The sequence below is a fragment of the Botryllus schlosseri genome, chromosome 1 (genome assembly GCF_051294905.1).
Source record: "Botryllus schlosseri isolate E-star chromosome 1, Bs_hap1, whole genome shotgun sequence".
NCBI classification, from domain to species: domain Eukaryota; kingdom Metazoa; phylum Chordata; class Ascidiacea; order Stolidobranchia; family Styelidae; genus Botryllus; species Botryllus schlosseri.
In genome coordinates, this window is record NC_137236.1 from 36,064,757 (window position 1) to 36,092,447 (window position 27,691).

Below are 27,691 nucleotides of genomic sequence, written 5' to 3' on the forward strand. Positions count from 1 at the left end.
CTGCCCTACAATGATACAATAATATTATAGTCATTGTCCCTCCCGATTGACCAATGATACCAACGACACATATTCTTAGGTTAGTAAACCCATAAAAGCACGCATTAAACCCTGTTGTCTTCTCTGTCTGCTTACCTCATCTGCTCAGTTCTGCACTACGAGGGGCATGAATAATATACTACTTAGATAAATCAACGACTACTATATTTGAGATCAAACAATGACGTAATTTCTACCAATTACGAGCTTGCACCCAATGTTGACATATCTAGCAAGCAGTGAATACATGCAGCTTGGAAGGGTTAATTTAAAGAGATTATATTGACTTTCATCGTAATGAAATGCTAAAAATCATACAAATGTACCATGTTGCTAAACCTAGTTACACTATTCATTTATGATGGTTTCATGAACTTATCGATGACCTCCTGATATAAAAATTATAATATCACTGCACATCATAACCGTCTATCGTAAGACCTAAATAGTGGCAACAAAGCAACACAAATTCCTGCTTCAAAGCTGGTGGAACAATTTTAGATTGTCGCAATGTCAGGTTAATATCAGATTACGAATAAATTATATATTCATATTTGAACTGAACATGAATATTGCTGATCTGTCTCGATACAAGGGCAATTGTCAGCGAATGAAAAAAATACAAAAAATATGTTACAACGGTGCAAAATGTTTTTAAAAGCAGAAATGTGGATGTTTTGTTCGACCACAAAAACTTAATGTCGGTTATATGATCGATTCAAGCTTCACTGCCACCTCGGTGGGAAAGGAGTATCGAAACTATAAATTCTAGTATATTCCTATCATTGGATATTTTGATTAGTTCAATAATTTTTCAATGCGAAAATATCGTCTCAAACCACGCGACACGAATTATCACAATTAAAAGTTTAAAACTCGATTCAGATCTCTTTATTCGAATCATTGTCACCAGCCTTAAAAATGTGCTGTGTCGTTACCGCCGATTATGCGAAATTGTTGTGTTCAGGCAGTATATTCACAGATTGGCGCATAGCACAGGTTTCTCTGAGTAAATTAAAATCCGTTTACTCGTTCCAATAATTCAGTTGAACATCGGCATAACCTCCCTAGCTGCGGATGAAACAAAATTGCATCTCTCCACTACCTAAGGGCAATAAATGTTTGTTGATATTGACATATAACTTTTTACCCGGATTACCGCAAGGCATAGCAAAATCTGCATGCGCCTGACCAACTCTGACCGTGTGTGTCATATAATTTTAAAATTTAAAAACGTTGCCGACAGGATTCGAACCTGCGCGGCAGAGCCCAACATATTTCTAGTCTGACGCCTTAACCACTTGGCCACGACAGCACCGTTTAAGCGACGTTTATTCAAATATATACATACAATATTGATAATTTCATTAAGAAAATCTTTCCCCGTCATCGGGTCATCTCGTCTCAGCCGTTGCCGAAGTCGGGTCTGTATTCGCGGTCGTAGCAGACGCCGTCGTAAAAGTTGGCGCTCGTAGTCGCTCGGTTCATCTCATCGCAGCAGTCGATGTCGATTGGTAGTCGTGGTCGTAGTACGAGCCGCCGGTACTAGGCGCTCGTTTGCGTGTGTTTTTCGTAGTCGTTGGTGTATGGTTTGGGTTGTGTGTCAGGTATTCGGTGCGGATTGGTGGTGGGGTTTGGGGGGATAAGGTAGGATTGTGGCGGGGGGTTAGGAGGTTGGGTAAAGTGGGATGGGATGGGAGGTTCGGGTGGTTGGCATAGGTTGTGGGTGGATTGGTTGGGTTTTATGAGTCGATATATACAATACGATTTATCGCGCGAGCGTTAAGTGGGCTCGCTTAAATTATTCGGTATATTTTACTTCTTATATCGTTGATGCGTTGGTCAATATTTTGGGCGTATTCATTTTGGATGTCGAGTGCATTTTTCCATCAGCATACAAGTGTTTTCACGTTCATAAATGCTTTCATTATGGTCGGAGCTTGCGGTCCGTTGTAGACGTAGCGTATGATCTCGTCGGGTGTAGCGTCAATAGTCGTTTGCAGGTCGTTTTCGAGATCCTGTATTGCAAGAGAGATCAGTTTTTTGTAAGTTGCATATTCGGCGAAGGTGTGACGTAGAGTATCTTCGGTGTGTTGGCAGAGTTTGCATTTGTTTTTCAAGTAGGCGTCTTTTCTTCGTACCCAGCCCGCGCTGGTTTTTCCGGAACCTGTAAAGTAGGCTCAACTCTCAGTGTTTTAATGCGATACGTAATCTCACGTTTCTTGTTGTCAATGTGGTCTTTGATATTGGGTTGGTATAGCCATATCTCTTTCCAGTCCGCCGTGTGGCTTCCTTCTTTTTAACAATGATCTAGTACATTTCTTTCTGGCTTAGTTCTTGTATATCTTGTGATTGGCTTTTGTTTACGTCGAAGATTTCCTTTTTCTTCCTCCATTCCTCCGTCAATGTATTTCTGTGAAGGTAGAGGTTGTTGTATAAATTGCAATTTATATCGCTCACCTTCGTTGTCAGATTGAGTATCGCTTCTGCGTACCAGATATCAATCGCGCTCTCAAGTCGACTGAGTTGTTGTAGTCTTTTTGCTCTCTTTGTTTGTGTTGCAGATTCGATATCTGGCATATCGACCCCTCCTTCTGGCTTGGGTCTGATCAGTTGCATTCTGCTTTTTTTGCTCGAGTTTCTCAGGACTCCACAGTAGGCCGAAGAGGAGGCGTTCAAGTTGCTTGAGCTTGTCGTCTGGAATCTGCTGGTTGGCATATGTATACGTAAATTTTGCTAATTATGTAATTATTACCAATCCAAGAAAGCCGTTTCGACTTAATATGCCTTACACTTTTCTCGACTCCTTGCAAGAGCCCGTCGAAGTTCATTTGCAGTTCGATTTCTCCGTGGTATAAGCCCAGTATCTAATTACTGGCCTCAGCACATGTGCGTGCGTAGTTTTTCGCAGTCTGATGCGTGATTTTTCGTTCAGCGGTATGATTCTGTCTTGTCTGTGTTGATATCTTGACCTGTCACTCTATGCAAACTTTGATATTCGTTAAGGACTGTGGTAATAGAGTCAGTTGTTCTTAGATATAGTGTGACGTCATCAGAAAATTGGTCCGATTTATGCTCTATCCCGCCGATTCGGATACCTTTGATGTTGTCATTAGGCCTAGTGCCTAATTTGTGGACTAGCGGGTCTGCGCTAATCGCGTATAGTATCATACTCAAAGATCCTTGTCTAGCGCCCCCTGTACATTATACATTGGCTGCTTGGAGGCCGTTAACCTCGAGGGTCGCAATGGGATTATCATATATGGCTTCAATCACTTTAAGCGTTTCTCCCCTGACGTGCAATTTGTCAAGCACTTTGGAAAGCATTTGGTGGTCGACCTCATCAAAGGCTTTCCTTGCGTCTACGTTCATTATATAGCCTTCCAAAGGTTTTTCTTGATGATAATTAACAATTGCACTCACGCTGTGGCGTATCACGTCCATTTCTCTCCCGGGAATTCCCGCTTTCTGTGTCATGCTGATATTGCTCTAAATTTCCTCAACCAGTCTGTTGTTGAGAATTCCCGCCATTATTTCGATTTGAAATGTCATAATTCCGCCGTACCACCCAAACACTGATTTTAGATCTTGAGTGATACTGAGCCTTGCACTAATAAGAATATGTCCCTGAATAAAGAGTAACTGGTAAATGCGTGGAGCTGCCAGTGGTCTTTAATTTTGATTGATTTCATTTTTCACCATCATCAACGGGCATGTTGAAAGAAAGTTGGAGAACCACTGATGATGGCCAGCAAGTGTGAAGTATCTTGGTAACAATACAGTACAGATTCTCATTGTGGTCTGCGAGTCATTCGGTTCTGATAAAGACCTTGGGCATTTCTACCAAGTAGTGGTACTCCACCACCCTGACAAAGTGCAGGTGTTCCTCCTCTTTTTGCGAATCGATTGAACGTTTCTTCAAACCTTCGCTCAAATACTCGCACTACTAGGTCGGTGTGTCTGGCTCCCAGTTGACAATCAGCCACCTTTTCTATGAAGGACTTCATATCACCACGCTCATCCTCAATTAAGGCAATTTTCATGGCATGTAGCTGCATCGACGAGGAGGTAAGCGCGGGTTGCCTTGTCAAAACATATCCTCCATCCAGTATGTGGCTGGTTGTTGTGCTTCCAGCATAGATCAACTGGAACACATCTAGTAGCCCAAAATCTTCCATGATGTTACCAATTGATCCGAGATAAGATTTCAATAGATGAAAACCACCCAACGTTGGAATGACTGGTGAACTTGTCTGCTTTATTATATAGTCTATGCATCCCTCGGCTTAATCGGAAGATCGCCGGTGACTTTAGTGACACCAGCGCGGTGTGTGCACCCTTTAAGAGTGGTGAAGGTGGTGTTCAAGTCATTACGGTCTCCTTCAATAACTGGATGGAACTCGATCTGTGTGCGCTGTTTTGCTTAAGCATTGATTCTCTTAATCCAGCCATTCCAGTTGGAATGTTTAAACTCAAGTAGGTTCATTGGATTTAATAATCAAGCCCGCTGCTCATAGTGTGTTACCTGGATTGATCCATGAGCCAAGGATAAGAAATAATGGTGAAACAGCGACGATCCAAGCAGAAACAATCGACATTGAACTCACAGAAGTCTGTGCTGGGTTCATAGCCGCTTTTACTTCGGTACAATTGCGTCCATCTCACAGAACGGAATAATACAGAAAATACCGGTTTAGCCCTTGCTGGACGGCTTAGTGCTGTATTTGGAGAATTACTGTCCTGATTTTAAGCCTATATATGTGTGTTTTACCCAGTAATAAAGTGTACAGAATTTGTTGAATCGTTCGGTATCGATTTACTGAACGGTATAACTGACGGTATAACTACGCCATCAGCGCCATTACTGGTACATATATTTTCCACAAAACAGTCTGTAGTAAAAAGTAAACTTTGACAATCAATTGAGAATCATGAAAAACCATTATTATACCCATACTTCTACTTAGTAACCTATAGGCGATTAAGGATTTTTTTTCTTCATTTTTTTATTATTTTATTTTTTCAAATTTGTCAGATTTAACAGCTTTTGTTTCTGGGTTTCCCACAAGAGTTGAACTTCAACATTTTAACACATGTTATAAGAGACCTTGACAGACGTATTGGCGAAGAAATAGTTTGGTAACAATATAGTTCACAGATTTGTGATATATTACATAAAGTGCCTTTACTATGAATCAAGATCCAGATCCAGCTACGCGATATGTTTCCGTATTTTACGCATTGTTTATGATTTCTGTTAATCTCGAACCAATGCTTTGCCACATAGTGAGGTAGAATTCCAATGTTAGGCCGTCGAAACTCGGTGACCTTTTCCTGTTCACTGCTTTCGGTATTTGTAATATTTCGCTAGATTGTATTACCGATCCTTATTCATTGTCTCTCTCGTGATGCCGTCGTGCTGATACGATGACAGATATTCAGCACCGAGCCACCGGTGACGTTCGAACTCACGTTTAAGCAGATCAGTGCTCTAGCCTCTGAGATGCGGCGGTTGACGACGAGGCAGACTGTGAAGACGTTTGCAATTTTACTTAGTACCAGTTGTCAAGATCATATATAACTAATACTGTTGCAGTTGTAATAACAGTATCTTCATTTGAAGATCACATTTATGAAATCTATTCCTATATGCTAGATTTGGCCCTCAATATTAATTTTAGTATGCTTCACCACCATTGTATTATTCTACCATTAACCACGGAACATATGCAATAACTGTATTGTTCATTGTTTGCAGAGTGCAGCGGTGATAACATTAGCGTACACTCTCCGCGAAAAGATGTGTATAACGACCTGTGTATCATCCGTGACATATGGGTGTGAATATACACCCGCGCTACGCAAAACCAGTACCGACCTGGGACTTACACGACGGTATAATAATAAAATACAACAATTTAATCGAAATGATGCTTGGACGCAGGTATGCGCGTAGGAACGATGGATTGATAACCGCGAGATATGTTTGGGTTAGGTACTGTTTTCGTGTACCACCATTTGGGTGTGAATACACACTCTTTCGCTAAGAGTGTGTGTACTGCAAGTACGCCTACGCAAAAAAAAGTTTCAGTTGAAAATAATCGCAATCGGGATCCGCGGAGTTCCTTGAGCATAGCCACCAACAAAGCTCTTTCTTCCCCGGCCGCTTTTATATTCTATCTGCGTTTGCGGAGAATCAAGATATTTTGAACCATTTTCAATTCCAATTCTGGTTCAGAAGCAGGTACAGCCAATATGGAGTTGAATATCAATACCGCACCCTTCCCACAAACGTATACCTATGTACTGGTAGCGTCTGGAATATCACTCGTTCTGTTAGTTCCGATGCTGTCACTATTTATCAGGATTAGGATCAAGTGGACTCATTTCGCTTTGCGGATACACGGGTAATTTAAGCATTAGTACACGTCTCGCTTATGATCTGGAGCATTCAAGTCATGGCTCTGGTGCATCTCCTCCCGATTCTCTCCAATTCCAGGTTCAAGCTAAACGGAAGAGATCAAAGAAGCCATTGCTCGTATTCAATTAGAAGTCGAAGTAACGTAGTAAGTTTCTACCTATAACTACAAGTAAAAGTTGCGATTTTCAAGAATGTAAATGTATACGTATTCTAGAGGCAGGGTCGCCATATCGTCCTTATTTCTAAGATTTGTCCTTATTTTGAATGGCCACGTCTTGGAAATCTCAACTGTCCTTACTTTTAAGAAAGGTCCTTCTTTTCGACTTGCGTCCTTATTTTGTCGTATTTTCAACAACTACAGAACTTTAAGCGCTTTCTTGTGATAGCCTATCTGTGTTGCAATATCTATCAATATCTATCAATCCAAACTAAGTTCGGTGTGTGGTAGAACACTAGGATTTCCCAGAGCCAATATCAAGGGATCTCTGCGGGCAAAGAAACATACTCAACTCATACATATGATATGCGATGATTCGACCGTCTTGGCTATCAACGGTTGCAGGTAAATAGGCTTGACCAGTAGTCGAATTGTCGTGGTACGCCGTGTGCACAAGAAAGATTGAGTTTCAATATGGTAACCCAGTCCATCTGAAATGCCAATTCTATCTCCAATATTTTTACGCTCACTGGTAAATAAGCAATATGTATTCACGCTGCTGAGTTTCGACCGCATTTCAAAACTGTTATCTTAACGGAACAGCAGAAGTGACTCTGAATCGTAATAAATATTCCTTATAATAATTTCGTTTTATGTGAAAATTAAATTTTAATGAAAATTTTCTCCTAAAAATATGCTGATACACGGTTAATTTCTCGCGCCAGCAATTCAAATCAATGTTTAGATAAGTATGTAGAATGTAGATGTAGATAGATGTTGATTGTGGTCGATTTTTGTTATTACACGTCAACGAAAATTTGGGGTTTCGCGAAAGAGAGAGAGAGAGAGAGATTTATTGATTTGTCCAACCGTAAAGAAAACAACATCGGCACATGAAACAACAATAGATGAACTTAACGGTATTGGACAGGGTGTGACCGATATGACTCTGGGTAGGGTCAACTGGTCTGATCACACCCTGCATTAAAAAATACAGATATTGTGTCTTAAATTTGGATGCAATTGGTTGGGATCAATCTATTCAATTCAGCTCAGCATAATAATAAAATACTAACAAAAGACATATTTGGTGGGAGACAAGCGGATCAGTTATAATGGGAGACAAGGTGACTGAATAATTCCTTTTTAAAGGAGTGGTATGGGAGGTCCCGTATTGATGAGGGTATAGAATTCCATATGACAGGACCGGCATAGTCGATCGATTTCTTTGTGAGGTTACTGGTGGGTCGATGTAGAGATTGCTTGCAGATTAACGCGCGTGTTCCTGGGTTATCAAAGAACAGGAAACACTGTTCTATATATAATATCAATACAACATGGCAATCAAGTTTCGTTTTTTCTTCATGTAAAGTTGTATATGTAAGTCAAAATATCATTACTTCTAAGCGTGAAATATTGGTCGGTGTTTCGACGTGACACTCCGATCTAATGACTGTCGATTTACCAGGCGTCGAACCCTGTCTGCTGCACTAAATCTGTTTCCCGAACTCGGCAAACCTCGCGTATCAGTCTTGTATTCAATCATACACAACCAAGCACTCCGAATTGAACAAGGCCTTGGTTGAAACATGAAGAATGAAGATGCATAATGGAGAGAGACTTGCAATAGTGCTTGCTCGTCCGTTGCTCGGTGGAATGGAGCGCGAGACAACGGTAACGAGGGTCATTTATACACTAGCGAAAATATAATTAAAGAGTAATCAAACAATCAAAATCACTAACAATCGTAAAATCACTAAAATCGTAAAATTACAAAGATTGGAAAAACCGAATACAAAGAAGGACAGTTACATTGGCGAACTGATTCCTCTAAAAACGTACTCAAATATAAAGACTAGCAAATAACATGAGCAATCGCAAACAGTCGGTAACCAATAAACTATAGTACAAGAAACGGAAAATAAATTTGTCAAAAATATTATAATTATTATAGCAACAAAAAGATGTACAATTTTCACCGCAAATATAATAGTGAACGTTTGATGAAGCGTAGTGAGCGCATGTGAGAGATGGAATTTGTAATGTTATCGTAGATATGTAGCCTACAATCTATATCTTCACACGTGGCCTACTAAAAACAGTACGCCATGTGTCACAATAGCAGACTTATAGTAGGCTATAAGTACTTATAGTAGTTTAGGAGGCCATGCTTCACAATAGCAGACTTATAAATTTTATAACATTGATATAGCTTTGGTTTTACTATAATCCATTTGTCATTTGTTATATCGTACTTTTCAAGTTCATTACAGGTTTCGTAATCTGATACTGTCAAAATCCAGTTGCCAACGTGATAAGCAGAAACCAAAGTATGACCAGCATTCATAGATGACAATGAAGTCCACTGAGCAGAAGTAACATCATAACATTCTAGACTGTTTACACTCCAATTTCTCCTGCTTCCACCGATCACAAATATATTTTGGTTTACTGCAACAACACCACTTACGCACACGGGAAATCTCATTGGTTGGAGGTCAACCCACTCACTTGAGGATGGAGTGAATCTGCAGAATGAAGAAACGGCGGTACCATCTTTTCCTACGCCTCCGATGCAATAGATGGAATCGTTCAATGATACGAGACTTTCATTTGCAATTTCTGTAGGTTTGTCTTTCAGTTGCACCCATTGATTTGCAGAGGAATGAAATGTCTCTACAGCACTTGATGTCACCCAACAACTTCCTCCGATAACGAATATTGACCCCGACAAAAAAACTGAGCGAGGATTTTCTCCGTGGTCACGAATCATATCCTTCATCCTTTCCCATTTTGAATTTTTGATTCGGAAGTTTAGTCGGTGGACTGATTTATTCCGGCATAAGACATAAATGTATGAGCCGTTAGCAATACTCCCGAAATATTTCAAATGCTCGAACTTTGCATCATGGAACTTCTCTATTTTCTCAGTTATTGGATTGAAGGATCGGATACAATCCGTGTTATCATCAAAAAGAATTATTAATTCATGTTTGTCAATTTCTTCCTCCGTTTTTTCCGGTCTCTTCGCAGCTTTCAGAAGATGCTGATTGATAAATTTGTAGAACGCCAAGTCGTTGCTGATAATTGCATGAGTTTCCAACAGATGCTGCAAAAATGCCGCGGAGATTTTATCAAATTTTATTACTTCAAGACATTCATGAAAATTCAATTTCTTCTTCTGATTATACTCAATCCACTTTAGAGAAAGGATTAGCTTTTCTTTCTCGCATATTTTGGAGTTCCCGGACTTCAAAATTGCGAGAATGTGGTTTTTCTCAACATTTCCAAATTCAGGTTGGTTTGAAATTTCCATGATATTCTCATGAAAGAATACGTCGCATTTCACGGAAACAGCGTCAAGTCCATACATATCCGCTATATGTCTTGTAGAGAAGTAACTCGCTGCAGTTATTGTTTCCGCTAAAATATCAGAAACTGCATCTTTCACATCTTCCAACTGCATAAGGCATGCGACGTGAAGAAGATTGTTAATCTTTTCGTACGAAATCTCAAAATTACCGGAATATATGAAATCAATGCAGTTTTTCACACATTCCGAATCCACGTCTTTGAAAACGACTCTTCCTTCACGATGTTCTTTCGTGTCGTGTTCCAACATGGCTTTGAAATAATCCGAACCAGCCGACAATACGTTTTTGTGGGTGTAATAGACATCATCTCCAGCTTGAACTATGAAATCACAGTGATCATTTTCTCGTTTTATTTGATGTAATTCTTCCATCATCTTCACTGCATGTTTCTCCACATCACAGCATACGATGTGCATCATGACTAACGGTTATAAGTTATATACTTGATGTATAACTCTCATAACAAGTTATTTCATGTATTAGAAAATGTCATAAATATACAAGCTTTATTTCAAAAACTACTCATTTACTTTCAGTAATACATGTCTATGCATCATGATAACCATCTTTCGAGCCAAACGTATCCCGAAACTTCCTGATTGTCATGCAAAAACTTCTTAAAACTAACGTACTGATATTATTGTTATGGAACTACATTTGGCCTTGGAGAATTCTGTGTATTTTCTTCAAATTACCTTGCACTGCTATATGCATATACTAACGACATGTAATCAGTCAGTAAACCCATAAAACCACGCATTAAACACGGTTGTCTAATCTAATCCAATACCGTTGTGGTGACTTATCTCTACTGTACTCTACTAAGCAGTCGACTGCATACGTAGTGTTCGTAAGATTGAGATAATTGACGTAGCATTTGTGCAATTTTTGTACCAAATCAGTTCAAATCAGAAGATTCACTTTAGTATAACCAACATATGAATCACGCACTATATAAATAAATCATTGACCACTATATTTGAGATCAAGCAATATTGTAACTTTTACCAAATACGAGCATACACACAATGTTGACATCTACCAAACAGTCACTGGATGCTGCTTGGAATAGTGGAATTTCATCATGATATAATGCTAAAAATTATACAAATTTACCATGTTTCCAAATTGAGATGCACTATTCATGATGGTTTCATCACTTTCGTTGACTTATCGATGACATTCCGATAAAAAAAAAAACATAATTTCGTCATACATCATTACTGTGCACCTGCAAGACCTAACTAGTGCCACCAAAGAAACAAAAATCTCTGTTTGAAAGTTAGTCGTCACAATCTCAGGATAATATCAGAATATGGATGAAATGTATGAAGTGACTATAGTGAGTGAGTTTATCAGGTTTTGAAATATTTACAGAAATATTCAGTAATATATTCCCAGTCAGTGGCGTAGCAGCCACTTGGCGGTTATGGCTCCAAGGGGGCGGCAAAATGAGGCTGCGCGGTGCAGTGTACACAGCCGGATAAAACCCGCGAAATTGGTATAGTCCTATAGCTGGCGACCAGAGAGCTAAAATGTAATCAAACTGGTCTCAATCGGAAGCTAGTGTCACACTGATTCCGAAACACAAAAATTAAAATGTCAGCATGTCAATGGAACCACTCCGAAATGGCCGTCAAGGCCGATTGTTCCGAACTGTCGGAGCGCTGCATCACAATGACCGATTACCCATGGTATGGAAATTGTATCTTGCGATTATTCGGAACAATGCCGATTTGCAGACTTTGATGGCTATATCGGGGTGAATTCGTGGCCCGGACCAGCTTTTATATTGTATTTCCGGAATCAGGGCAACAATAGCTTTCGATTATTATCAGTATTGGTAAATTGGAGTTAGCGGGGGAGGGGGGGTAGCGTATATAGTGGCGACGATAAGCGCCTACCGCCCAGGCGGCCCTGGTTGAGTATTGGTCGGATGTTATTCTGGGCTCCTCTTTCCCCGCGTCGCCCGATGAAAGAGCGCACTCACAAGGAATGGAGAAAGACCAAAAGACCGCGGAATAGACACTAACATCGAAAAAGGAACTGTGAAATCAGGCTATTGCCGCAAGGCCGAGGTGGATGCTAGTTCAAAAGACCGCTACTGCAAACACAACTGGTCGTTTGGCACCCTCCTATCTGTTTATTACATCGCATTGTACATTGTGTGTGTCTTGTTCATATGAAAATACAATCTGACGATTATTGATTGTTATTTATTGATATGAGGATGTTTTTGGCGCAGTGAGAGCATACGTTCGATCGAAATGCAACAGCGTGTTTTACAGTGGCTATAGCTAAATCACACTTATACTTGATTCGACACCATCTTTATGCTCGTGTCTGAAACTTTGTCTGGCCATTAGTGTTTCAATTGCGAGAGGAGCTTCTCAAAGCTCAAACTGATAAAGTCTTATTTACGTTATACCATGAATGATGATCGTCTATCAGCTCCATCCATTCTTTCTATAGAAAGACACTACGTTAAAGAATTGATGTTGAGGATATTGTCGCTGATATCGCTTCGGTGAAAGCCCGAAAAGTTCAGTTTTGAGGCGACTATTGATTTTTTGCCCAAAAAAATTCGTTCTCCATTTCTTGTCTTTAATATTTTTGGCCCTATAAACGCTGAGACAGTGAGGTTTCTTTTTCAAGCAACACAAAACTTCTGAGACGCCGCATATTATTTGTAATTATTTTTATTGAAATGATTGCGTGAACATGAAACTATGTCGAAGATCGCTGCGGTCTACTTATGGTGCGGCATTTTCCACGAAAGCCCTGGGTGGCAGCACATGCTGCTACGCCACTGTTCATAGGTGAATATTTTTGAGCTTGCACTAAGCAGGGGCAATTGCTAGCGACTGTAAAGTTGTGTAACCACCTATTATAACATAAAATATCACTTCACACCGGACTTGACGCGGTGGTGACTTGAAAATGACTCGACTCGAGTCGAGTCAAAACTATAAAAGTGAGATTGACTTGTGACTCGGAGCCCTGTGACTTGATACAACCCTGCTTTTAGTCCTGACAAACTGCTGCTTTCATGACTACAAAATAATTCGCACCAGGTTATGTTAATATTGATAGAATGACTGAGAACGACATGATGGTTCTTCAGAGTCAATTATCTATTCATGCGCAGTATAAAATTTAAAAAATACGGTTTTCTTCCTATCAAGTGAAATAATCAAGGGTAAATAGTAAATACAGTAATTTTGGGCTTCTTTAGGGGTATAAATATCTTCTGCACAAAAGCCAATCCGGCAATACTAGTGTTATATTCGTAATCAGCAACCTCGAAAACCCCAGAAACGGCTCTCAGATATTCTGCCAATAAATAATTCGTTTTGTTGACCAGTGTTATTGGTAAGGCGAAAACTGTCGGACACACTTTCATCAGATATAAAATATTTCTGTAATTCAAGTATATTTTACGAATATACTATATGATTTGCAATAAACATATTCATTGGGTTCGGTGGCAGGACAACGGCCCACCATTTCGCGTTTTTTCATGGTAACGTATCCTGGCATCGAAATGTGACGTCATCCTATTAACGCGAGACCTTTGTAGTAGAGTCGCTGGAGCAATGCTTTTCAGTCGGTACCGTGAGGGGAACCTTGACAGTACCCGTTGATACTGTCGCGGTGTTGAAACACTCGGGCGGAATGCTATCCATCGAAGCCGTATAATCAATTCAATAAAAATCCCTACTATTGAGAAAAAGTCCCGTAGTTCTCTTTGTCGTCACGAATAAGGCACAATTAAATAAAGTTAATTGCTTGAATCCTCTTATAGAATAGGCGCGGGCAGCATATGTTCCGCGGGCTGGTCCCGGCCCGTGACGGGATTTTGAGCGAACCATGGACAGCTTCCGGTCTTACATGATAGAGTGGCCAGAGGCCCAGGTATACATACATTTGCGAGCAGATGTTTTCGACCATGAACATGAACAAGAGAAAGTCTCGTTCCAATCTAACTTATGTTCACGTGCAGTCTTCACTAAGGGTATGTACATCCAACATGCAGCCAGAGTTCAAATAAATTGTTGGCAACTTTGATCGACCACAGATGTCCCATGGCTTCAATAGCTATTGAAGTAGCCTACATTACGTTAATAAATCCATTGACTACTGTTTTTGATGTATATGCTTGACGCCTAAAGTTTACATCAAATACAAGTTATTTCATTCATAGGTGAACAAATTCGCTATGGATGGACTGGAGAAGTTGCCCGTCTGTGATATAGAACATGCAGTTTCTCATCTACAAGCTCATTGTACCGACAGACAAATATATTGAAGAACCAGGGTTGTAATGACTCGAGTCATGACTCGACTCGACTCGAGTCCGACTCGAGTCACGATTTTCTGATGACTCGACTTGACTCGAGTCATTTTTTCAAAATACGGAAATGACTCGACTCGACTCGAGTCAATCTGTGTATTGACTCGACTTGGACTTGAGTCATTGCGCATGACTCGATCCAAGTCATTGACTCGAGACTCAGACGGCCAAGACCGACATTTCATTGTAATTCCGAAGCCAACACACTATTGGGATTTCGTCTGTGGGTACTGGTACTTGAATATGCGACCAGAAACTGCTAAAAGTGAGGAAAATTGGTATATTATAAATGCGAAACATTCGATATCACCAAACAGAGTTATAAAAAGTGGGGTTACCAATACTTTAACTGGAAACTGAGCAGTCTATACAATGACTTGGACTCGGACTCGAGTCATAATTCCATGACTCGGACTCGACCCTCTGCTCGCTGACTTGGACTCGGACTTGACTCGGTGGTGAATTGAAATGACTCGACTTGACTCGAGTCAAAACTATAAAAGTGAGATTGACTTGTGACTCGGAGCCTTGTGACTTGGTTACAACCCTGTGAAGAACCTTCTCTGATCTCGGAAATGACATTCTGAGACCATCTGTATTTAATTGCACCATCCATGAACGATTGGGAGATTCGATGTGCTTTCATTTCATACTCTTCTTCAAATATAAAAAGGGCTATATAGCTCTGAAAACAAATGGTACATATATATGCTATATCGAATCCAGCACATTATTTTGAATTGACTTTTTTTGAAAACGAATGACGACAGCATAGCAGCCTCAGAAATTCGGTGTCGGGACAACATACGATATTTTGTCCTTGAAATGGCCAATGCACACGCGCACACTCACGCACCTGGAAGTGGAGACTGTAACACAGGGGTGGGCAATTATTTTCCCCTGTGGGCCAAATGAGAAATAGAAAATACGTTGGCGGGCCGTGTGAAATTTAGTAGCTATTCTGCATCGTATCTTTATTAAGTAGCTATTCTGCATCGTATCTTTAATATATTTCTAAATGACAGTGTTAATAAATTCTGCTCATTGACTGAGTTGATCTTGGTAATGAGAAAATGATGGTTAATCGAAAAAGATCTATTAGCCATCATGAATCAAAACAATGGTAAACATGATACATTTTCAAATCTCTTTAAACTACAACCCACGTTATTTCATTAAGACGCTAAAACAGTAGTTCTCAAACTTGTTTAGGGGTGCCACCCTTTATGATAGCGAAAGATTTCGCTCCCCCTTATCATTATGTCACAAACCAATGAAATGTGCTACCAGAATGCCAAAAATCCAAACGGATAGTTTGATGGATGGAAGCTTTTATGGCTGTCGATGAGAGAATTGTGAAATGTTTAAGTCGGACGAAACACAGAGCAACATGTAGCCTATTAGGTGGGGGGGGGGAAATCAAGCGGAGCGCGAACATTTTTTCAATAAACTTCGGCTTTGCGCCCCTATCTGATGATTGAACGCCCCCAGTTCGAGAACCACTTCACTTAAATATATATGCAATAGTACAAAGCTTATTTTCTTGGTCGCTGCATTTCGAGCAGTCAGCAGCTTAAATAGCCTTGATGTTGAGCGAAGCTTGCAGTTTTTCTGAACTTTGCACTGCCTTGACCGAGTGTCTCGTGTTTTTGTCGTAAGACCGACTTTGATTAAAATCCTCAATATTGGCGATATGCTCGGAAAAAACTAAAAGGACCGGCTCACTCTTGACTCCAGTATACAACTATTTAGTGCTCTCAATTTTACACCTTTGAATTTCAGTATTCGTCTTTCCTTTTTTTGGCATGCCGGTTAAACGTTTATGATGATAGATATGATGAGTGAGTCATATAGTACTCGCGAGCACTGATTGACTTGTTTTACAAATTAGGGATTTGGAAACGTATCACGCAACAATTTGAAACACATACCGTAAAACGCGTATCGTGACAATGGCAACAAAAAGGTCTGAGCTAAACTATATGTAAAGAGTGATTGTTACTCATACTTTGGCACATTGCCTTTATTTTGAATCTGAATTACGCATGTCAGGTATACGTAGGCAGCGTAATAGAGGCATATTAATGAACAGGCTTCGAGGTACCGGTAAATGAATTTCCAGCTCAGTTTATTAAGCCTCTGATTTTATTTATTCAAATAGCAAGTTTTATGTTTTGAATTCCAATCAACCTTTCGCGGGCCGCACAGAATATTTTTGCAGGCCGGCCGCATTTGGCCCGCGGGCCGCACTTTGCCCAGGTCTGCTGTAACACAACACATACGGCTCACTGTACGTAATTTTGTGGCGAAATCGACATCGGAGAATATAATATTACTGAATAAATATTTGAATGACAGTGGTAAACTAAGTACCTTGTTTGATGTCATCATCGAGATGTAGTTATCTGCCATACGAAATTTCACCGCCAATTTCGGCATGGAACACCGTCAAAATCAATACAGACCAACACCAAATTTTGAGTAAAATGCATTACCACGTATACGCTGATCAGTGTGGCAACAGCTGTTAGTCGACATGTGAAACGAAATAACTATCGCACTTGACAATGGGATTGTACGCAAATGTCAACTATATACGCAGACGACTTGAGATCTGAAATTTCACGGCGAAATAGACATAGTAGAATATGAAATTACCGAATAAATATCTGAATGCAAACCTAGAAACTTAGTATACTGCTATACGTCATGGAGATATACCATTCGAAATCTCACCACCTATCTCGGTATGGAACACCGTCAACATTAGCACAAAGCAACATCGGCTTTTGAATTCGCAATGCGATATAGGTAGATGTCCGATCTGCGCACACCTATACGATGCTTGAACTCGATAACCGTCCTGATAAATTGCCAACCTTGAAACTCGGTACAGAGTTCGATATTAAAATCAAGACATACCATGCAAAATCTCATGGCCGTTCTCGGTATGGAATATCGTTAAAATCAATAAAGACCAATACCGGCTTGTGTGTAAAATCTGTTACGCATATATAAGACGGGTCAGCTCACACTCTACTACGAAAATCACTTGCTACCCTAATCCTTGAGTACCAACCCGCAAACTTGCGGCATTGTTCGATACCACCATCACGCCACATGATAGCAAGTTTCAAAACTCATCATGAGACAAAATACCGTCAAAATCGTCGTAAGCCAGCAACGGTCGACTCAAAGCATAGCATAGCAACAGAGGTCAGAACAAATACCATTGATACAGTTCGAGTCGGAAAGTTGCCCTACCTGCTTGGTAATTTGGCCGAATATCATGAATCAAGATAGTAAATCACCGTTTCCTTATTGTGAGCGGCTTCGAGAGAACAGACACGTAAAGCTCGTTATGACCGCTACCGCGGCACGAGTAATCAATGCCCCGGTTACGCATTTAGACCCGAAAACATCAAGGATAATGATTGTGGCGATATAGCGATACTGGTACGTTCCGCAGCTGCGACATCAATGGGTTGCGGGTTCGGTTCCGACCGAGGTTAACTCTAGAATTCTCCTTCCTATGTGTTGGAGGCTTGTAAACGTCAACGAATAAGGATAAAAATGACGAAAATTGGCCTGGTGTAAATGACCCTAGTATCGTCGACAAACACCATGAATATCACAACAACAAACAGAAGATAATGCGATTTGGGCAGATATTTCGCTATATATAGGCTTTACAAGCGAAAGCAAAGAAGATAATCTGATGTTCGCCGTAATTTCACTATATATATTGATTGCTGTGACCTGTGAGTGTATAAATGATAACTATAACACAATTTTGCAACTTTTTTGAAAACTTCCGGCAGCTTCCTAAATTCTCAGAAGTTATGAGGTATGGTGTTTTAAGCTGTCTGGAGGAATATTATATTGCAACTTTTGACAACTTTTCCTCATTTTTTCATGCAACTTTTTGCAACTTTTTCGATTTTTCATGCAACATTTTCCAACTCCAATCGATTTTTTATACAACAAACTTTTACTGGAAATATCTGGCATGACATGTGCAAGTACATAGATCGCTTGATTATTTCACTGTCGTTTATACTTGAAGTCCTTTTTGATTTGACGTGTATTCAGGCTACTCTAGACCGCCGAAAATTATATATTCACTGGGTCAACTTTTTCAAGCTACTGATTTTGTTTAAGTTGGCAACATTGACTTTTTCTACAGTACCTTGGATACGTAACGATTCGAGTGTCTCATACCCTAATATTTCAAGGTAATTCTCCATCACCGCAACTTTTTAGTGCAACTCTTGTGAAAAATTAAATGCCTCTTTTTACTGCGATTTTGTGTAAAATCAGTGTAGCCTTATACGGATTTCACCGCAACAAAACATGCTCCCTGATGATTACTCATTGCTATATCACAGATTTGTAGGCGTGGCAATAGGACGAGCCGCCACTGTATCACGTATTAAGTGTGTATTGCGGTAGATATCTGTTGATTAGACTCAGCGGAATATCGGGTTGCCGCTAAGGCTTGCTGATTAGCGTAAGTGTTCCGGAGGTTACAAAAGGTTACGAACCACTGTTTTACATTGTAAAGTATTTCACGGTAATGGTAATAAGGAACTTTGTTCATGTCGAAAACTGGTTGGAATTATAGCAGTGCTTCTTAACCGTAGGGTCGCGACCCACCTATAGGTCGCGGAGCTATTTCTGGCGGGTTGCGAATGAATGTCCAAATGTTACGGTATCATAATCAATACGTCAAGTATCTTATCTTCTCACGATTAGTCGAGCAAATCAACGTTCTTATCCTTCAAATGAAGTCGCTTTTGCTCCAAGAACCCCTACAAGCCACGTTCTCTTGCTCACAATATTTCGTGAGCCAGATCTTCGCGAAAGTAATTTTGGTGGGGGCGCGAAATTGGACAGTGTGTTATTGTGGATATCTGGGAATTGGAATTACTTCCTTGCTGCAAAGGCTTTGCGCAATGCTCACGTTTTCAGGAAATGCCGCAATCTAGTCCGAGATGGTGCTAAAATTAGCAACAATTGCAGCGAAGCAATCTACTCTGAACCCCAACGTGTTCAACGTAAAATTCACGCAACTTATCGTTTGTAAGCATCAGTTACGTGTAACAACTGTTGTCCGCTTCATACATTCGTATTCAAGAATTATCGTTCAAGTTGTCGGCATCAAGTTTATCTCGTTAATACGACGCATTGTCCGCGGTGAGGGAGTAGCGATCCGCAGCTGCAATACCAATAGGTTACGGGTTCGATTCCGACCGAGGTTGGCTCGAGAATCCCTTGCTAAGTGTTGACGGTTACCAAAGCTCCTTCTCACTATCTGATCCGCGTAAGCGGTGTCTTAAGGAAGTCTAGAGCTGGGCCTTGCTACAAGTCGACAGCAACGAAATCAAAATAATGAGTACCAGTCTGGAGTAAATGACCATCGCAGTCCAGAAACACCATGAATTCCTGAATTACGTTTTCGTTCGTTTTTGAAGTTTCATAGTGGGTCGCACAGTAAAATTTGGGTCGCGAACTGAAAAGTTGGGACGCACCGATTTATAGTATAATGCAGTGGTTCCCAAACTTTTTCGGTGTGAGGGCCAAATTTAGAATTGCAGAGTACGGCCGGGGCCGCACGAATACTACGGCTATGAAACGAACCCAAACAGTCATCATGGCTATTTCGGAGTAGTTTTATTGCCCTGGCGAGATTTTAAAACTGTACACCGTTGACGCCTACTTATCTGCTGCATTGGGTGTCCGCTGAGTGAATCAACTTTTCGCGCCTAAACACGCGAAGCGCGAGAAATTTCTTTAGTTTCATGACTGAATCGGTCAATATGATCGGGAATTGCATGTATTGCTATCAATTTTCATCCCGTCTCTGTTCACGTAATCTGATTTACCGGTAGATCTGAGTGAGGTGTGTTTGAAAAGGTATAGGTCCCCTCAATAGTAATTAAACATCTCCGGGAGCATACCCGTTGGCAGGAACGTAACAGCACTTCTTCAGAACGCAGGACTCCCATAGGGTGATAAACTGACCGCGCATCACGTTGTTCGTTTTTGCCACGAAATTAAAGTTGTACTGTTTAGTGAGACAGCGCGCGACGTGCGAATATTTCGATAATTCATGATAAAATTGGTGAATAAGATCGGGAATTGCATGGTTGTCCTCTCTGCCTACGTAATCAGATTTACCGGTAGATCTGAGTGACAGGTGTCTTTGAAACTGCAGACCTTGTTAAATTAAACATCTTCGGGCGGGCGGACCCCTAGGTATGACTTCTTTATACATGATGTTATTTCGTGACCTCCTCCTGTCTGCTATATCAAAAAATGTAGAATTGCCCAAACCTATTAAATTGAAAGATCAGACGATTTCAGATTGGTATTTCTTCACTGGCATATAATTTTCTTTCCTGCGGGATGGTATTTGTCTTGCTAGGTTCAGATTGCCAAGACAAGAACATTCGACGCCAGTCATTTAGGCGCGTATATGGACAATTAAACCTATATGTATTTTGTATATATAACGAAGTTTTTGGTATTTCGAAGTTTTTGGTCAGCATAAAAGCAGTCCTTTACGGCCAAGGCTTTCTCATTGCCGATCGTTCTGACACACTTCTTGGAGTCACATGTTACATGGCCTAAAACTTTATATGTCTTGGTGCGTTGTGGTGCGGTCATGGCCAACGCTGATATGCCCATTTCTATAAGTCTTGCGTATTTTTTCTTGGGGAAGAGTACCCAATAATCAAGATATGTGGCGAATTGAAATCGCGCATAGCGCGAAAAATGTTTGAAAAAGTTGCATAAATTTTCCAAAATACTCTATAATTTATGCTAATTCACGAAATAATTTTGGGCCCCGCCCGAGCTCGGTGCGGCAGTTACGGCCCTGACTATATAGGACTACCAATTATGCTGCTTGTAGCCGGCTAAGCAGTATGCATCTCGTCGTATTCAACCGTGAGTCGCGTGTTGCACATCTAGTCATCATAGGGTTACCATACGTCCTCTTTTAAGATGATTTGTCCTAATTTTTGATTTTTTTAAATGTGTCCTCGGAAAACGCCCAAATGTGTTCTTTTTTGAGGATTTTCGTGACATATAGGGCCCAATTCGACTGATATACATTAAGTCAGCACTGTAGAAACGCTACGGTGGCTATTTCGGGAGCTGGACCGGAAAGTTTACCTTTTTTTCGGTCAACCACCTGTTAGAGTGAAGGAAAAACTGTATTTTCCGGGAGTTGAGCCTCTTTTTCTTTTTTAGTCAAGCGACCACGAAGTGGGAAAAATTTACCATTTTTTCAGGATTTTCCTCCGATTTTGAAAGTTATCAATACCTATTTATATCTATAGCTACTGCTCGTTCAACTGGAAAGTTAGGGCACATTGCATTGAAACAGCAGTGACGAAACGTTAGCAGTCTATACTCACAACTTTACTGCAATTCTATAATCAAAAACTAGAGAGGACAAGCCAAACAAGAGTATTTTATAAATATAAATTTTCTTTTTTGTCATAAATCGATTTCTTAAAATATTTTGGGGGCCGCAAGAAGGCTATCTGGGGGCCGCACTTGGGAATCACTGGATAATGTCATCGTGCAGCCTACTAATGTATGAGATGACAGATGCCAGATTTCGTTTCTACGTAATAATTGACGAAATGCGCTAACAAAAAGCCAATAGTAAATTGACTGACTGATTGTTCGCGTGCTGTAATTAGGCATTAACTTACAAGGTGTTTTAATGCTGTAATAATGCACTATTACAACAAGTACAGTCGGCTCCGCTTATTTCCTAGCAGTTTGGTTCCGCTCATTGTGCCGAATTACGCGCAAATCAATTGTTCCCTTCATGGTCATGCGTGAAGGCGCACAACGCAATCAAAATACGGTGCTTGCTTTTGCGTAATAAATGGATTGCAGCTAGGCGATACTGCAGTAACTGACACAGTCGGATAAAACGCACAATATATATTAACTTCAGATTAGCGTTGCATTCTAAAGTAGTTTCGATACCAAACCATTCATTAACTACAGTATACTGTATTACTGTGTATGCCTACTACACGCATATATGGTTCAAATAATATTTTTTCATATCCCTACCTACGCAACTAACTGCCGAACTGTCAAGGAAGACTCTTCACTTATTTCGTCGTTTTTAGTAGTTTCATTCAATTGAGTTTGTTGCGCTGCGGGAATCTAGATTTTGCCTGCTGCGCAGAGAGCCAGAGTTTAAATGTTTGTGATTGATCGTCAGCTGGCACTATGACGTTATACGCAATCTGATATTTACTGACGCGGAGCCGCGTCTCGAATTGCAGAATTTGTAAAATCCTCAAAATGTCACCTTTCAGAGGCACTCACGAACACGACACACATTGTCATTTTTGTGTGACCCTGTAAATCTCCATGTAATCTTCAATAGTTTTTATCACCCTATACGTTTGGTTTGAAACGATACCTTGTCTTGGCGAATAAGACTGTATGTATTTAGTTGTGTTCGTTCCGCTGCGTTGTAAGCACTCATCAAAACACGCCTGCAGGCACGCGGCTGGAGGCGTTCCTGTGATCTGAGTGATGGCTTGAAAACATACTACAATCTTAGTGTAGTACTGAACGAAGTACGCAGTTTGCATTTAAGAGACTCCGTGGTCGAAAGTGACGTTTCGTGCTGAAATCGCTCTGTTAATTCGTATATTTGCCGAATTTCTGGGATATGTGTCTGTGGATTTTAACGAGTCACTTCCAGAATCCGTCAGCATTATTAAATTAGTCAGAAATTTAGTTACAAATCTTAATATTTACATTGCAGACTTGTGTTGTCATTAGGGCAGTTACCACGGTAATTTGTGCGGGCAATTATCGCAATTACGGTGCTCAATGCTCACTGAAATTAAAAATTCAGATCAATAGTCAGACAGCGAGTTGTGTTGCCTGATAACCAGGGAATAAATTTCAGTATCAATGCAGCAATTATCTTGGCAATACCGATTACAACTGAACAATCGCACGACGTTGTAGACCGCTATTAGGAGCTCGGGAACCAGGGAAGTTGTAAAATTCCAACAGCGTGTTATCTGCTTTATCTCCATACGGAAATGTCCAATTATAAACGGTCTACAAATATTTGATACGTACGGCAACTAGCTGTAATAGGCATTCATTCACAGTGTCAGACGATTCGATATATCTTTTGTAGGTAGTCGCGTTTTGGAATTCGAAACTTTGTTTAAAACCATATTTATTTTGTACACAATGCAGTGTAAATCCAACGAAATCCATGACAACTTGAACAAGTAAGAAGACTTGGATGTATTACATAGCACTAAAAGATTACAGTAGTGATATTCTAAATTGTGTGTACTGCCGTACTGTTTAACACGGCTCCTCACCACGAATGAAATGTTGAAATGCATATTCGATGTTCGTTACACATCTTGCAGACATATGTGCGACCCGCCGTTAGTAATTATCGACAGAGAAAATAGAAACCTTTCACCTTTTCTCTGTAAGCTTGTTAAAATGACAGGGTACACATCGCTCGTAAATAGCATCAAAGCTAGACGTGTACGGGATGATTTAATTAATTATGAGGTTGTATATCTGTTAATAGCAGTGGCACGCTTCTAGAGCAGGAAAACCGTATTGATTGCGATTTTCAAGAACAGAGGAGATATTCAGCTGTGTATAGTAATTATAGACATCTGCATAGAGGAATCCACTTGATCAGTCACACCATAAGGATATGCGAGGAAAAATGAATGAATCAAGACTGAGAAGGGAAACTGAGATAAGCAAGTAACAGTCTTGAGTTATGCCAGAGAAGAGCCCGACGGACGCAAGTTCAGCTTAGTTCAGTTTAATAATAATTTCATCATTTCAATACACCCCAAGACTGCGATACAATGACAAAAGGAAGGTGTCGAAACGACTTGGAGTAGTCTTCGATATCAGACACCCACCTGACCTAGGAAATATAAAAAAAGAGGCATGCACACTGAATGAAAGCTAAAGGAAGATGATATAAAAGGACAGGTGATAAAAAAGGTGGCATGTGTCGAAAGGCGAGATCGATATGTCATGTCTAGGTCTGGTAAACTAGAAGGCTAACTAGTAGGGATGGTGTGAACCTCTGACAGGCTCAGGCTCAGGTGAACGCGAACCTTTTCGAAAGGTTCTGTGTGAACGCGAACGTGAACCTCATGACGTCACGTGACGTCATATTGCTAATTCCAACCCTACATTTCAGCGAAGTGATAGGCTGATAGCCTATATTAATGTACACTATACCTAGCGACGACTCAGGCCACATAATGCCACAATGCTGAGGTACACATTGAGGTTTTAAACGTCGTCAAATGTATGAACTGGGGCAATCATATGATATAATAATCCCATAAAATCAATATCTTTTGTAGCTTTTCCAACAATTCCGACGAGGACTTGCAAGCTTACGCCTTAACGGTCTATAGGCAAGACCGGAAAATGTATTTGGCGTCTCAGTATTCCGACGTTGATATAGAGCAGAGTGTAAAACGGGTTTCTATAATTGCTACCGCTATTTCCCCATTAAAAAGCTATACAACAGTAGCCAACATCTCAATTGCACTGATTGGGTTTTTATGATACAATTAACATACGAAGTCAAGATTGACCCCGTACACCTGCTAGATTTTTACATCAGATAACGATATCAATTTCATTGATTACTTGAATAAGCATCAGTCGCTGACTACATGTAGTGTATTTTGCTCTTGATGTTGTGTGATTGCGGGTCAAGCTCTCAGCAGAGAGTCACTAAATATTAACAAACAGAAAACTGGATATTTAGAGCAAACTTTTGTAACAATGCATGTACAATTTTGGAGATTGTCAAGGTGCGTGAGCGTCTAGTGATAATTTTTTATGCTGCCAGCACCATGCATAGAGTGGCCCGCAGTTGAAATGCAATAAATTTCAACCAAAGATGTTATAATGAAGTGAAAATTGTAATAGAATAAAAAGGTTCACAGTGCAGAACCTACCAAGGTTCGTTTGTGAACGTGAACATCTGAATGTCTGAGGTTCACACACAGAACGCGAACGTGTACCTCACATTCACACCATCCCTACGAACTAGTATTGATTCAGTAGAAATTGCTTGTATTTTGACTTGAATGTGGACATACTCGATGACTGTCGGATAGCCGGCGTTGTTTGGATAAATTCGAATGTGTTACGCTGCTGGAGGCCGGATAAACGTTCTAACATATTATATAACAAAGATATTTTTCCAAACAGTGTTCACTGTAATGTCTCGCTATTGCTGCTGAAATCCTGTGGATATCCTAGAGATAAACAAACTGTTCGTTTTGGAAGGCTCGTAGACAGGTTGCAAAAGAGATGGTTCATGATCACGCATGAGCGTCCAGTGTTATGAACCCTCCTGATTTAGACGTCTATATTTCTACAAGGTCAACGTTGCTCATATTTCCTACATATAAGCCGATTAATATCAGTAGAAGCTTTGGAAAGCAGTCGGCAATATTCTTCTAAAATACGATTTCTAATCTGTTCCATTTTTAACAATTCGGATCCTGTGTTTATCCGCAATTGGTACTGTATAACTTTGTTGTGGTTTCGCAGTAATAATTATTTCGCAGTGCATTTCAAATCGGCTCTAACGCGCAATCAATGTAAAAGCATTGAGTGTAGCAGCGATGCATGTTAGAAGTAAATTGCTGCTGTCTCAAAACTATTTTAGGATCGGTGATGCGATTTGCAATAGATTGACATGACATGAGTCAGTGGTTATAATCCATCACGATTACAGAGTGCGGTGGATTCGACGTAATAATAACAAAGTGCAGGATGAACGTTCGATTAAATTCCACGCTGAATATGCTGGCCACTTTGTGAAATCTAAATTATAATTACGGCAACAGCCTAATTTCATTTAATTGAAGATAATCGCAACATGGCATACTTTATTCCGTGGAACTATGCAGTCAGTACCTATAGGTCGAAGGTAGAACGTTGAAAGACCGTAGGAAAATTTGAGCATGAGCTGAATCTTATAGCGCTTTCGACGAGTACAGTCAGATTTGCTGCTTATTGCATGTGAGTTTTAGTTTGAGACAAAATGTCTGATACGATATACACAATGACATTTTTACAATCTCCATCGACAGTTCGGTGACTTAATAGTTTATTGTACTAGTATAATGCAGCTCATAACAGCGTTCGGGACATATATATAATTATGTGATGTGCGTGAAGTGATCAAATATGGTTTGATTGATTAGAGAGTTACCCGATTCCAACGTTCGGTGTATTGGACTTAGTTGTATATTCTTAAAATGTAACGACGTGCGTATCACAATATATAATACCGGACAGTATTTAGCGGTAAAATTATAATATACATGCACAATGTGCATTATATTAAGGAGGGAATGTTTATGTCAATAATTTTGCAAGAACACTAACATTTATAACGAGTTCTAACGAAAGATAGTCGGCACTGCGACACTTTACTTACTGTGTTTCTTAACCTTTTTAGCGCTCGCACCCCTTGAGCTTTTAATAAAATTGCTCGTATCTACTATCCATGTTCACCACTACTTCCGATGGTGCAGATATAACAATCAAAAACAACGTCAACATGAAATCGCACGAAGCGCGAAGAAATGTTTTGTGTTGAATAAATTTTGGCACGGATACGATTCCACTTTTTAGTGGTTTGCAAAATAATTTTAGGCTCTAGATGGCAGACAGGCCTAATTCCACAACGTATCTCGTACCAAACTGATTTGGTGCTCCATTCCCCGAATGTATATTTTGAGATTTGGTGCCACACAAAACATAGCACAGAATATATGTTATCTGGGTGCAATTGGGTTGAATCATTTTGCCCAGCGAACTCTTATGAATGATTGTACTGATGAGATTCCAAAAGAAATTTCATGTCTTCATAGCATTCAGTGATCTTCACGGAATGTCCAACAGCAGCAGAACCACTGACGTTGCCATTGTGTATACGTAGCACTGCCTTGAAATTCTTTATAAATGAGTCCAAAAACAATCGTCATTGTGCCTAACTGCAGACTATACCCAAAGCTGATATCATTCCTGATACATATTGACAGTATATTAGGGAATGGCCTTCGTCATAACCGAAATATTATTCGAAACTGTATATCTATATTTCGATACCAGTAATATTTTGTTCGTGGAGCCGAAAAGTTGTTCTCATGTAGTCGTGATCCTAAGAGCTGAACCATTTGCCAAAAACTATATCTGACGGATAGCAGTTTTGGATTCAGCATCAAATAGTACACTAAGAACCGACAATACTTTAGTAGCCTAAA

At 40.1% G+C, this 27,691-nt stretch overlaps 1 protein-coding gene, 1 long non-coding RNA gene and 1 other non-coding gene across 3 annotated transcripts in view; all 3 read right to left on the minus strand.

Annotated features, from left to right (window-relative positions):
* Nucleotides 1-27,691, minus strand: part of LOC145448602 (uncharacterized) — a 92,466-nt gene that overhangs the window by 53,907 nt on the left and 10,868 nt on the right. The window lies entirely within an intron of this gene.
* Trnas-aga (transfer RNA serine (anticodon AGA)) lies at nt 1,274-1,354 on the minus strand. The gene has a single exon. It is a non-coding gene; the product is annotated as a tRNA-Ser (tRNA).
* Nucleotides 8,755-10,453, minus strand: LOC145438082 (kelch repeat and BTB domain-containing protein 12-like). The gene has a single exon (XM_080315482.1). The coding sequence runs from the start codon at nt 10,408-10,410 to the stop codon at nt 8,755-8,757; it is 1,656 nt and encodes a 551-aa protein (XP_080171608.1). The 5' UTR covers nt 10,411-10,453.

What these genes read in the sequence shown, in the direction of transcription:
- LOC145438082 (XM_080315482.1), bottom strand. Translation starts at nt 10,410, where the DNA reads ATGATGCACATCGTATGCTGTGATGTGGAGAAACATGCAGTGAAGATG.